Source organism: Sparus aurata, chromosome 16, assembly GCF_900880675.1.
Source record: "Sparus aurata chromosome 16, fSpaAur1.1, whole genome shotgun sequence".
Classification (NCBI taxonomy): Eukaryota; Metazoa; Chordata; class Actinopteri; order Spariformes; family Sparidae; genus Sparus; species Sparus aurata.
This window is the reverse complement of record NC_044202.1, coordinates 18,178,040-18,191,701: the sequence shown is the minus strand read 5'-3', so window position 1 is coordinate 18,191,701 and position 13,662 is coordinate 18,178,040. Positions and strand designations below refer to the sequence as shown.

Here is a 13,662-nt window from a genome sequence, read left to right as displayed (position 1 = left end):
CTAAAAGGAATCATTAAATTGTCCCTGAAGGCCCAACATGTTAATACAAAGTGAAATTTAATACTAATGCAAGTGCAAGATCCTGTTTAACTCCAAGTGTACTTGAGGTCTCTCTTGTACAGTATAAGTCCTGATACCATTGCTGTTGGCGAATGGCCCGGCTCTTTTACAACAGAGTCTTTACCAGAGCATTTAAACCGAGCAGTGAACTTGAATATATCAGCCTAATAAAACAGAACACTTAAGTGAAGGACATCAAGGCGGCAGAGCTTTTTGATTGGGATAGGTCTGGGAGATCTGATTGAGCTCCAGAGAATTACTTATCGCTTTAATCGCCTTAATGTGGTCAAGCTGATGAACATAAATGCCGTATGCTGCTGTCGCCGTGATTACTGTGCATTTAGGTGGGGTTTACCTTTACAGAGCTAACAGTGGGTCGATTTCACTTTCCCCCTGCAACTTTGGGCATATTGCGCTTATGGCATTAGTATAGATCACTCCTGTAGACGTTCTCTCCACCCTTGGATTTTAGGGGAAAAGCTTTGACCTCCATCCAACCCTGTAAACACATCCCCGCTGCACGTTCGAGATGCATTCACCTGCCACCTGTGAATCTGGAGGGGATCTCAGGTCTACACTTCCCCTTTCATCTACATGCCTACCCTCTGGTGGTGTGATCAATAAGTCAAATAAAGTTTATTGCCTCCCTGTATCCTATACAAGAATTAAAGAAGCCAACAGAAACAATACCAACCCTTCCCTCTATGGAGGTGGCCCTCCAAAGCCACTACTCCAAAATACATAAACCTGAACAGTGAGTACACTAAATGCCCTGTTGCTCTTGCTGGTCCTCTATAGGAGATATACGTAATCGGCATGTTTGCTGTGTTCAACAGGCTCCCTTAGCTATTTCAATCTAATGAATACATAGATTAACATCTCTGTTAAAAGCCACAATCATGTAAACACAGGCAAAATAGCCGTCATGTATGTACCTCAACCAAAAAAGTGAGAAATGCCAGACATTATCAGAAATGAACATAATAAATGAGGCTAGCATGTTAGCATGGGGACCTCTTCCATTCTTGTGCGACTAGCTGGTAATAGCTGTAGCAATTTAGCTGCCTAGCCAGAGGAGATCAGAGGAGATCTTTTGAGACAATGAGGCAAACACACTCATCAGCGTTTGTGGTATTATTGGCAAAATTTGAACTCGGACTTAGTTTATGGTATTAGAATATTTGAATTTGTATAACATCATATTTAGACTGACACAAATGGACAGTGATAATGCAATGATGGAAAAGAGAGACAAAACAGCTGCTTGCAGTGTTCCGCTGACAAATTATCCAAATAGAATCTAGCATTTGATTTATAGACTGCATCTGGGATGTTAAGAGATTTTTAAAAAATGGAACAGAAAATGCTTCAAAATGACATACCATCCCTAGCTTTAAGCGGGAAACTGTGTTTCATTACAAATGTGTAGTAAAGTACTACTCCTCAGATTGAGATAGCTATAGAGTTCACATTTCTGCTAGTGCTACTGGAATGCTGAATGTAATCAAAGTTACAGATTTTAGCTTGATACGTTTGCAAAACTCACAAAGCTGTTTGAAAGTCATCAGTTGAAGTTTGGAGACTGCAGTTTGTGGCATTGTACCATTAGACTGCATTACATTGAAAGGTGTTTCTAATATGTTGTCCACTTCTGTGTCACGTCTCATTTATCTACTGCTGAGCTGAGTAGTTACAGTTCAAACCTTATCCTCTGCTCAATCTGCACACCATTCATTAGAGAGCTTGTCTGGGTAAGATGGGAGCAGAGAGCGCTTAAGGCGGACAGGAAGAGCACTGAAATACATTGGAGCGACTCCACTTCCCGTCCGTCCTCTCATATCTCCATTAGCTCACCAAGAGTTGCACTCTAGTCCTCGTCAGCCGGCACCAAGATATCCCTATTACACACTGCCACTTGTGATAATTGCCTGTCCCTCTGCAGTAATTGTGTGAGGAGATAGGTGGGGAGTCTGTATTTTTGTGTGCATGTGCATGTGTCCGTGCCCGGTGTGCAGACAGGTGTTCACGTTGTGAGCATCCTGAAAGACCACTGGGACAAGACTGGTTCCTGTTGACCGCTCAAATTAGGCTGTGTTGCCCTGAGCCTCGGATCAGGGCAGAGCCATTAAATGAACCTGGTTCAATGGAGCCTGAATTGTTTGGACAAATTTACACCAAAGTCCAGTGCAACGAGGTTGACAGGGTATATCCACATCTCACTGGGCTCACTACTGGGAGAAAAAAAAATAGAAGTTGCACAACAAGAAAGACTTTCACTTTTCCTTCTTTCATGTTGTAACTTTACTTTTATGGATCAGTTTGTGCTCAAGTTTGATCTCAGAAGCCATTTCTGATCCACACACTCTATTCTGATGAGGTCAGAAAGAAAGTTTCCCAAGATCTCAAATGGTGTCTGAGTCAGCTGACTCACACCATTTGATTGTCCTTTTTAGTTTAAGAGCATGCGCTTTGTTGTTTTTCTCTTCCACTGCTTTTACATCAACAGTCTTTGTCTCTCTTGAGTATCCTTGGACTGTAAAGTAAACAGCCACAAAGCTCAGTCCAAGACAAGATCCAAAAAACATCCACACGTGTGGCTTTTCTGTTGATTCTGAGAGAAAAACCCTCCAGAATGGTGCAATTATAGGTATTGTAGTGAGTTTTTTTTTTTATGTGCTACTCACATGTGTGCCGTAGAAGCTCAGCTATCTAATTAGTATCTGATGAGTCATCCAGTTGAAGCTGTAGTGTATAGTACATAGTGCCACACTGTAACTATTTATATTGAAATTATGCTGATGGCTTATATCATATCTTGGGAATCCGGAACAGTTAACACATATGCGAGAAACACAGGAGATAAAAAAAAAAAAAAACTATAAATAATTTCTTAATCACCTCATTTTTATAGCCTGCTTTATGGCCAAAATAGTTTACCTCATTGTACTATCATCTCATGCATTTCCAACACATATGCTACAAGAAATGTAGATGTAACAGGGTGATAACATGGACAGTTACCGGAAGCATCCACTTTAGAGCGTTTAATGATATCTCCTCTGAATCCGTTTTTCCTACAGCCTGGGGCTAACTTGAGAATAGCAGCCAGTCCTGTTGGAAGAGCATGACTGTAAACGGCTACAATATTGCCAAATGGAGCCTTTTATTAACTCACTGACTCAATGGGGTTTGAAGACTCATTCACAAGAATGGGCCTTCCAGTCCTAAGGGCACTGCCTTGGATTGTCTTTGAGGATCTTTTTTTGTCATTTCCATCTCCATTGAAGACCTCAAAATATGCCACGGTTGATTTTTGACAGGTTTTAAGGCTAATTTGATAGTCATTTTACAACACCAGGGTTGTACTGTAGAGCAAAATTTGACTTTAAGTCTGTTTATGCTTATACATACAACCTAAACTATTATAAAGTGGAGGAGGAAAGAGGAAAAGAAGCTGGACCCTCGTAGTCTGTTGATATGCAGAAGATAAAAACATTAATTGAATAAAACCAGCTAAATCAACGAATGATGCATGAAAACAAATCTATACAAATACCCAAAATATCAAGAGAGACTCATGATTGTTTTTGTGACCCCATTCGTCCCAGTTATATGTGTCCATGGGACTGTCCTGCTGTGCCTTGTAAATCTTTCCTGTTAAAACGCGGTGACATAAATCCCCTCTTGTTCTCATCCCGAGATAAGCTTCAAAAGACAAACAAACGGATGCCTAACACATTTCCTCATGTGAAATTAGATGCCTTGCTTCCCAACTCCAATCCTTTTAAAGCGTAAATGAGAGGCAAGTGACAGATCTGTGTGTCTGAAACGCTGAAGAGTGTCCCTGACAGTTCGTTTTCCACACTCCTCCAGCATGAGCCTCTGCCAGGCACCCAGCCCGCTAGCCAGCATCAATTATAGCTGTACATCATGCAGCTGTTTGAGTCATTACAGACCAATCATCTCACATCTCTGCAGAGATAGCTTTTTTTTTATGTTACCACCCAATGTTCTACAATACTTGTTTACTGAGTAGCTTATTATAGCATATCATGGAATAGAGGTCATGCACACTGAGAGAGCTTCCGTGCAAAACAGGTGAAGTGATGAGACACCAGGATGCACCTCAGCCCAGCGAATCGCACGAAGCCACTACGGTAGCAAATGCACATTATGGTTATGTCATCGTCGGAGTCCATCTCTTCTGCACGGCTCTGCCCTCACTAGAGTACGAGAATAAAAAGTCACACACAGAAAATTATCTGTAAAATCCTACAAGTTCCTGCACGAGCTGAGAAAAACTGCCTCGTATCCGACCTCGCCAACAGGATTTTGAATGTCCTATTTTGCTTGAGACACAGGAGTATTTTCTAAATCAGTTATAGAATGTTTGATACTTTGGTTTATCAGAACAATTCGCCATCGATACATCTGAGCAAGACATGCAGTTGAGCAGAAGCTACATTTGTGTGCCTATGATATTTACATTTACATTCACATGTGTATAAGAGTGTGAGGTCACGGGTTCGATTCCCCTGGTCTGCATGTCAAAGTGTCCTTGGGCAAGATACCCCAAACTCTTCCTGATGTGCTCGTTGGCACCTTGCATGGCGCTTTGGACAAAAGTGTTCTGTCACTACTGAACCAACTTAACTTCATAATCAAATTATAAAGTAATTGTGATACTGATATGTTCAGTGTGTCTCCCAAGCAAATGTACGTCTGATAAAATGAAATCAGTCAGTGGCCTCATGGCCTCAGTGGATTCATAAAGAAGCCTCTGCTAACAATAGACTCAGATATGTGGGTATTCAGTTGCAAATAGGACACTATATTATCTTCTCAGGGACACCATAGGACGACTCAACAGATTATGAAACGTTCAGTCTGAAAGATAAACTGTTGATGTGGTTTAAGAAGACATCAGGCCTCGCGCTTGTGACTTGTGTATAATGCAGGGGGCTCCAGTGTGTGATTTCGAAAAATTTGTGGCATCCACCAATTTTTTCATGTGCGAGCGAAGATGAACTAAAAATAAAATATGTAAAAGCGATGTTCTGTTTACCAAGTGAAAATTTAGCGAGAGGTATTTTAGCATCTACCTTCAGTCAAATCATTCCCCCTTTTTTTTCTGTCTGGTGTAGTTCAGAGTTGCTCCGATGTCACGTTGTTGACAGCTGTACTATATTTCCCAGGCAATTATTTCGGGTCTTCGAATCAAAGTACTGACACTGCAAAGCTTGTTATCTTTTTGTCTGCCGTCTTATAAAAGCATAAAAGTCTTTTCTTTAGTGCTTTTTACTTTAAACGTACTCCTTTTTTTATTTTACTTTTTTACTCATACAATATGACAACCTTTGTCGGCATGAACTGGCGGATCTCATCAAGCTGAAACGAGCAATGCACACCAAGTTTGCCCAGTTAAACAAATGTGGTAAACACTCGTACGAGAATAAATCACAGAGAATATCAGAGAGATTTAGGCACAAGCTGCAGTGATTCTAAGCGATCAAATAAAACTTGATTGGATAGAACAAGTCGTACAAGTCGTTTTCCCTGTTAAGTAGACCTAACAGTCCTGATTTAAAGCGAGGTAGGTCATACCTGTCCATTCACACTGAGTCAGAGGGTCAGGCATGAAGTGAGTTGACCAAATTCGACGGACAAATGCAATCTATGAAGTGTTTCTGTGATGGCAGTATTACCTCTCCATGTGTTGCTGGTAACGTAGAAAATGGGATAAGATGAAAAGGGTCTTTGTGCTCGAGGCCCTCCTCCTGTATGAATGATGTAGTGGGTTGATATCTCATTGAATGTCCCCTGGAGATGAGCCATACGGATCCATTTCCGTTTTTTATTCCGGGTCTTTTTCTCTCTTTCTCGAGAGGCTCCTCCATATACGCTCCTCTCTTTAATTAAAAGGGACACTTATCTGATCGGTCTTGTTCTCTTGCACGGAGAAGTAAAATAACTCTTGAGAGACAGAGGAGCTGGAGATAACCACCAGGTGAAAATGTAAAGGAATGTTAACACGTTCGTCCGGGAAAAGAAACGGCGCTGAGAGAGAAAGAGGACGAGGTCTGTCTATATTACGAAAGTCATTTTGGACAACAATGAGCCCGTCAGTCAGACACAAGGACAAAGAGGCAGAGATAGCACCTGCTGAGCCACCTCCGCATCTCCTCTTTTCTTCTGCCACCCTGCACTTCTTTCTCGTAGAAATTCTGCACATTTGGGCCTTGTGAATGCCAATAATGGTATTCGGCGTCAAAGCGAAGCATGAAAGGAGTGTTGTCATATGAGGAGATTAAAACAGGATGCTCCGACTGCCCTGTCATCACCTGCCTTCTGTTCGCTCGCGGGAGACGAGTGACGGCGACAAAATGTCAGCATCTGAGACAAAACTTTGGATTGTTAAAATTTTTAGAGGACGCCTCACAGAGTAGCTTGTAAGCATGCATTATTGATTGGTATGACCAACCCCAGGCTTGTGAACAGTGCAATAATTGGCCGTTGTATTTTCTGCTACAACAACTTCCTGGCATGGCGATGCTGCTGATGGAGCAGAGAGAGCTTTTTCTAAAATTGGCCCCGTCGACGTGACCAACGCCAGATTGAGTGATAGCACAACGGCGATATTTTATCTCCGCGGATGGATTGTCGGCGCATCGTATTTTCACACGCCATTTAACCCACCTTTTGAGTGTTTGTAGATTGAATCAGGGATGCACAGTTGAAAAAATAAAGAATATTCCAAACACACACATCCACACTGAGGACCATCATTTAGTGCTCCACTGCTCAGAAGAAAAAAGGGGCTTGGATAAATACGGGAGCAGCTCCCTTTTGATGCAAATGGTGTGAGAAATGGGTGTCTGTTGCCACCCTGTAATTGTGGGTCACAGCATGGTTCGGTGCTTTTTTTCCCCTCCGAGCTCCACCTTGTTTATGTGCTTTGAGCTGCTGTGATATTAACATCTCCCCCCCCCTCTCTTTTCTCTCTCTCTCCTACCACCTCCCTTGTTGTTTCTTGAAAGGTGTTGCCAGGCATACTGCAGAAGCATTGCTGTATCTTACCAGACAGAAACACAGGTAAGGGCCAAACAGATGTCCCCTCTCCACTAAACACAGCAGTCGCACACACTCAGCGCTGAGACAGAAAGGAGCGAGGCCATCTAGTGGGACTAATGAGTGGGTGGTGATGCCGGGGTATGGATGCTCGGTGGGTGGGTAACATTTGTCTGTCTACCTGTGTCTGTGTGCGCGCCGAACATCTGTAAGCTCACACATCGTCCGCCGCCAAGACGCACTCTGACTATTTTTTACATTGTTTATTTAAGTAGTGACTCAACCTGTTCTTGCTATTTGGCCACGAACTGCTTGCTTTAGTCTTGTGATTGTTACCACTGAGTACCACCGATCGAATGATGTCAAACACTGGCGAGTTCCAGCTTGAATGTAGGGGTTGTGTATGGTAGTTAATGAACACTGTGATAGGCCTTTTTTCACATCATTATTGTACATTTTATAGACTAAATGTCTGATAGACTAATCATGAAAATAATCAGCAGATCAGTCGATGATAAAAACACATTTGTTGCCGCCCTCTACACAAATCCGGGGAAGATGCAGAAGTACACGTGTCACCATTACTGCGGTGGAACCTCCTGACAATATTCATGCATCTGAATGCAAGCTGCCCGAAGAAGTGAACGCTCTCCTGCTCTAACCTTTACTTTCTATTTAACATTATAATTTCGATTTCTGGCTTATTTGGGAGAACTTGTGCAGTTCTCAACTGCTCCAAGAGTAGTTGCCGACATACATTTTTGGAAAAAAACCTGAATGCAAAATAGACAAGCCTTCACATGTGTCACTTTCTGGACATAGGTGGATGGGGAATATTCTAACTATAAGTATCAGTATTATTGGTTATTTATTATTATTGTTTTTATTATTATTATTATTATTGTTATTATTATTATTGTTATTATTATATTTTTGTAACCTTCATGAGTGACCTCTTGCATTTTGGCATTTGATGCTCATGGCCAGGCAATTAAAGGTGCAATATCTAAGACTTATAATTGAAAAACAAAAAAATTAACAACAATTATTAGATGTTGCAGACATCTATTGAAGTTAGCATGCTAACCAGCTAGCCCTGGCCTGTCCCAGTCCGTAGTTCCTGTCCTAGTGGTGTGAACACACCTAGTGTTGCCCTGAACTCTAAGTCTGGACCACTAGATTAAGGCTGTTTAACTAAACTGAGCAGTTAGCTCAGGTGATATGCTGACCCGATTTGTTTTGCAGATGTCTTCAACAACTGGCTAATTCTTACGTATTGCACCTTAAAGAAATAATCTTGAATACCATGAATTCAAATTTTCCAAGTAACTGGTTTATATGTAGGTTTATTATAATAAACTGTGGCTCTTGATTTATCATGCTAGTGAGCTGGTACAGTAACATGTGCAGTACAGTGTATTACCATGAAAGTATTATTTATGAATAATACAAAGTATTTCTTAAAATAGGACTTGGTGGATGGTCAAATTTTTTTCTGTATTTCTACATTATCACTGTTGTTGCAACCAATGTCTAGTAAATAAAATCTAGATAATGTTAAGATTGACATTAATATGTTGTTTGATATAAAGAACCTTCTGTAGTAAATTGGCTGTACTAATGATTGGTCCAACTTTTCATCATATTGTCACTGTGAACAGGATGCAGTGGACACTGAGTCACTACAACTTGCCACCGCAGTAATGGCGGCAACACTAGATGGCGGAACACACAAGTCTGCCGCCGGATTTGTCTATACTGCTAAACGTTACTCTAGCAAAATTAAAAAATGTAAAAAAACATCTAAGATCATGGAGTTCTCTGTGTGGCCAATCTTACATGTCAGAGGGAGGGAGGCATTTTTGGGAGACAGTTGTTGCGAACTTCTGATGATGACAAGGTTCTTCACATCATTGCAGGTGTGAAGAGGTTGCTGATGAAATTGAAGAGCAGAGAGATATACTCAGGTACCTGGCTGCAGTCCTCACAATAATGACCTCTCTGTGCGTTCACTTTTTCGCGACTCAGCCCCTCTAACCTCTCGACTACAAGGAGACTGCATGCACATGGGCTCCCACACCATCCATCCCACTAACAAAACCTCACCAATGCTGCTCCGACGGCTGCCCAGCGGATCGCTCATGGCCATTTTGTCATCTTAGTAATAGCTGCTATCTGCAGTGATCTTGTGTCCTCTGTTTCGCACTTTGTTCTGCAAACAGTGCAGGAGCGGTGTCTTCCACGGAGTGTTGTGTTTTCTCAGACACATCACTGGAAATCTAAGCGCGCGCACCCTTCCCAGGTGTGAGACACATGCTGAAGAGTGGAGCAAGGGCGCAGCAACCTTGGCGATAAAGAGAGATTTGGAAGCATCTTATGAGTTTGAAGTGTTGCTTGGGAACTCCGAGTTCAAACTGATAACTGTGGAGCATCTCGCAGCGTGAAATTAATGTTTGATGGGGCATATGGGCGAGATCATCTGCACTTCAGCAGATAAGGGACCTGTAAATCAATAGTTTTTCTGGTATTTGAACATAAAAGTTATGTAAGCCAATCCTGGGCCAAGTTTAAATACAATCCACGTTATTTGGGTGCTAGGTGGGTGGGGCTTGCACTCATTCAGCTTTCCCCTTTAGCGCCCAGCAAGTTTAACCGCCAGCAGGAAAGCGTGTGCAGATTTTTATTATATACAAATGTTAGCTCAAGTTTTTGTGGAATATTTCACGAAACTTAATTGTCCCAGTAGAGGACGAGTTGCTGTGTGTTTAGTTAAGGTGGCTGGCAATCAATGCATGAATATGGAGGACCCATGGGTGCACCTCTCCACTGGTCTCAGAACAAGGTGTTCTGACAGAGTGGACACTTATTAAAAAGCCTTATTAATATGGATGTGTGATGAACCAAAACTTTCCCAGAAATACTTTAGCAGACATGTCTGGAATGGAGAGCCAGTCGAAGTCTTAGTTGTGTGTGTGTGTGTGCGCGTGAGTGCGTGTGTGCGCATGTTCAGGCAACATTGTGGGCATTTGAACGACAACATGGACAACAGCATCAATTTGACTGCGCTTGCTTACGAATTCCATTTCATTCTGAAGAAAACGTTGCTCCTCACTGAGAATGTATTTATTCTGATAGACTGCGCTGTGGAGAAGACACAATACATGGCACTTCTCTTGAATACTCAGCAGCGGTGACTGAAAAAAACTTGAACCGATTTTGTCAAACCACCTCCCCCAAAGTTCATAGATCATCGTCCAGATGCCGTCTTCCATCTCAAATACAATTCAGAGCTCCTACTGAGCGGCTTCAGGAGAGGCACAGTGGCACAGCTGCTAACAACCTCAGTGCTCCCAGTAGTTTCTGTATTTGTGATGTCTGTGTGTCTACCTTGGCATCCTGTCTCCATGGCAACACACTTTGTGGTCTCAGTAGTTGGAAAAACCGCATTGTGTCCATTTCTTTTAATCAGCACGTCCTCTCACCGCTGATTTGGTGGTGCGCAACAGTTGTATTTGCATATGCTAAAGCGACAGCATAAATTTACACCGGCGTTGGAGGAGGCGGCTAGTGAGTGAGTACAGTAGCGTTGAGTCAGTGCTGCCTAAGGAGAGATGGGACGTGTTAAAATTTAGTGCATGGGGTTTGAGGAAAGAGAGGGCACAGCAAGAGGAGTGGAATATCTGGAAGATGATGAGAAGCAAGTAAGATTAGAGGAGACTTTGAAAAGTAACGGCCTTGAAAAGATTGCTATCGCCTGCTGGTGAATATGAATAAAACGGCCGCATTGTGTGTGTGTATGTATGTGTGTGTGTGTGTGCGCGGGTTTGTGTGCTGCTCCACTGTACTCCATCGAGCGACGGGCGCCCTCTCCTGGACGGTTTCCTCAGCTCTCAGGAAATCCATCTCCCCCTCAGAACCACTTCTCAGTCTGCTCCCAGCTTCTGTTCCTCTGATTTTAAATTTTGCGCATAGAAACTGGAAGGGATGAGGCTTATCGTAATCTTACAGTCTCTCTGTTATCAGTGTGTCCCTCTGCTCCTAATGCACTCCTTAAGCGGAAGCCTTTGTTGCTGATGAGCACTCAGCATTTCCATGCCACGAAATCCACTGAACGTTTCTATTTATAGACCCCAATTAACGTGCGAATACTTCACCACTCTGTTTGCCATTTTCCGTGTCCACGCTGAACTTCTGGCATCCTTTTATCGTCTCTTCCTGTTGCCTGCTAAGAACTACTCTCCTGCTTTGGCTTTTTGTTAAAAAGTAACTGCTAATTTCCGCTTATGTAACTCGCTGGAACCCAAACTCTGACTCTGGGGTACGACTTTTATGTAATGATGCAGACAAACATGTTCACATCCTCCCCCCGAATGAGCAGCAGTGTAGTTTTGAGCAGTGAAGATATACAGATTTACATTAATTATGTCACAATCAAACCATGAATGCAAATGGACATGCTGACTAGTGCGTTCTGGGAAGCCCTTCTATCATTCATTGCAGTACCTGAGCACTTCTGTTTGGCATTCATAGCCTTGTATCCTCATCGATTTATTTTCCCCTGGGTCGTACAACCCGCCTCTACCCACACACACACACACACGCACACACACACACACATACACACACACACTAACCGTTGCCCTGATTTACAATTCTCATGTGCTGTACTCTGTGTGCAGGTAAGTGTTACTGGTGTTGCTGTTGCTGTGTTGCATTTTTCACCATAAGGATTCATATCATTCAGCATGAATATTCTGAGGCATGCATGATTTGTGTTGGAGCATGAAAAAGGTTTTTAAGTTGTGAATGCGCCCGTGTTTTGTGCGTGAGAACAAGAGATTCAATGATGATGGCATTTAATGCATACGACTGTGACAGGACAAGACAGATGATAAGTCGCTGCAGTTCTCTTCATTCGATTTATGTACTCTTAAATCAGGCTAGCACCATTCCAAATATGTATTATTCATTTTCTTGTATGTACTTCAAGAATGTCAGCAGCCATATAATGGACAAATCGCCTTATTGTTTCATCAAAACAGCCAAAGTTTTCTGTCATTGAAAATTAGCTGGTTAGCTTGAATGCTAGCACAGTAGTTGTTGTGTTACCAGTAACAAAACTTCATTAATTAGCAGTCTCACTGCCCCTGCTGTGTCTTTTGTGCAAAGGGTTTGTCTGAGGACATGTTGCCATGGAAACACGTTGGCCAGGAGGACTCGGGGACTATAGAGGAAATGTTAGTTAGAAAGGCAGGAGAAGTTTCTAAGAGATGAAAATCAACACGACGTTGGGGAATTGAAACTTTTATGTCCTCTTAAGAACATCCTAACATTTCCTGTTTGGGGGATTTCTTAAAATGTAACCCTACGAGTAAGAGCACCCTCAGTGTCGGATGCATTAAAAGTTTCTGTCGTGTCCTCTGAACCGCATGCATCTAATGGCTCCTCTCATTGCCTTACTTAGCCTCCGTCCAGAGTCACAGCACGTCCATCTTAATGCTTCACATGTCCTGCCCGAGTCTCTCCGTCCCGCTGTGAATCTCACTGACACGGGAGTGAATCAGCAGCTGCTCTATTAACTTGAGTAATTAACGGGCGAGCTGTCGCTTTCCCTCTTAGTGTGTCCAGCCTACTTTTGTGAATGCACACACACAAACACTCACACTCAACTCACATACTTTTCATGAACTCACACGCCCTCAGTCAGTCAGTGCACACGTGCACAATGTGTCCTCTGGCACACTTGATATCAATCTGCAACAAAGCGCCAACCGGGGAGAGCCTGTCTCTTTCTGATAGCTCTCAGAGGCCTTGTGAAGCCGACTCTGTATGCTCTTTATACATCCAGACGCAAGAGAGAGACTGTAATAGAAAGATACAACGCATAATTAAGATCTATGAACAACATGAGCAAAAGAGCAAAAAAGAGAAAAGCAAAAGATGACCAAAATTGCATGATGATGGTGAAAAATAAAGATGAGAGAATAAGTGAGAGCTGACTGAGGAAAGTGAGGGGAAAGAGTGGATGTGTGTGTGCTGCAGGCCCTCTGGAGCTCTCCTCATGTCTGCTAAACTCTCGACTGCTGTAGTTGATAATGATTCCTGCACTATCTCTCCCCCTCAGCCTTCCCTACTTTCTACAGTTCGTCTGAACCCCCAACTCTCGCGGCCCCCCTTCCTCTCCCGCTCCCTCCTCCCCTGCACTTTCCTCCAGCACCGCCAAGGCGTACCCACTGAACTGTTACAAGAGTGGGTTGCTCTGAAAACAGGAGCCTCTTCCTCCAGGCCCCCGTCTCTGTGAGAGCGGCGTGCCGCAGCAACAAATTGATTGTAAACAAATATGACACAGGAGCATAATGGATTCGAGGGGGAAAGTCCACGATGCCTTTTCAACAGTGATCTCTGAAATAGCACACGCCGGTCAAGGTGCAACTCAGCTGAATAGTAATGTCACAGTGCTTGCAGAAAATGATCAAACACTGAATTCAGGTTGAGGCAAGCAGTGGGATATGGCACTATGATCCTGTGTCAGGG

The 13,662-nt window shown here is 42.9% G+C and overlaps 1 protein-coding gene across 4 annotated transcripts in view; it reads left to right on the top strand.

Moving 5' to 3' along the window:
* dlgap2a (discs, large (Drosophila) homolog-associated protein 2a) overlaps positions 1-13,662 on the top strand; it is a 191,942-nt gene that overhangs the window by 4,852 nt on the left and 173,428 nt on the right. For 3 of the 4 annotated variants that reach the window (XM_030443627.1, XM_030443629.1, XM_030443628.1), the window contains exon 2: positions 7,098-7,152. In XM_030443627.1, the coding sequence (XP_030299487.1) occupies positions 7,098-7,152 (55 nt within the window). Of the gene's footprint in view, positions 1-7,097; positions 7,153-9,047; positions 9,096-13,662 lie in introns of all 4 variants that reach the window. The other variant, XM_030443626.1, reaches the window with a different exon arrangement.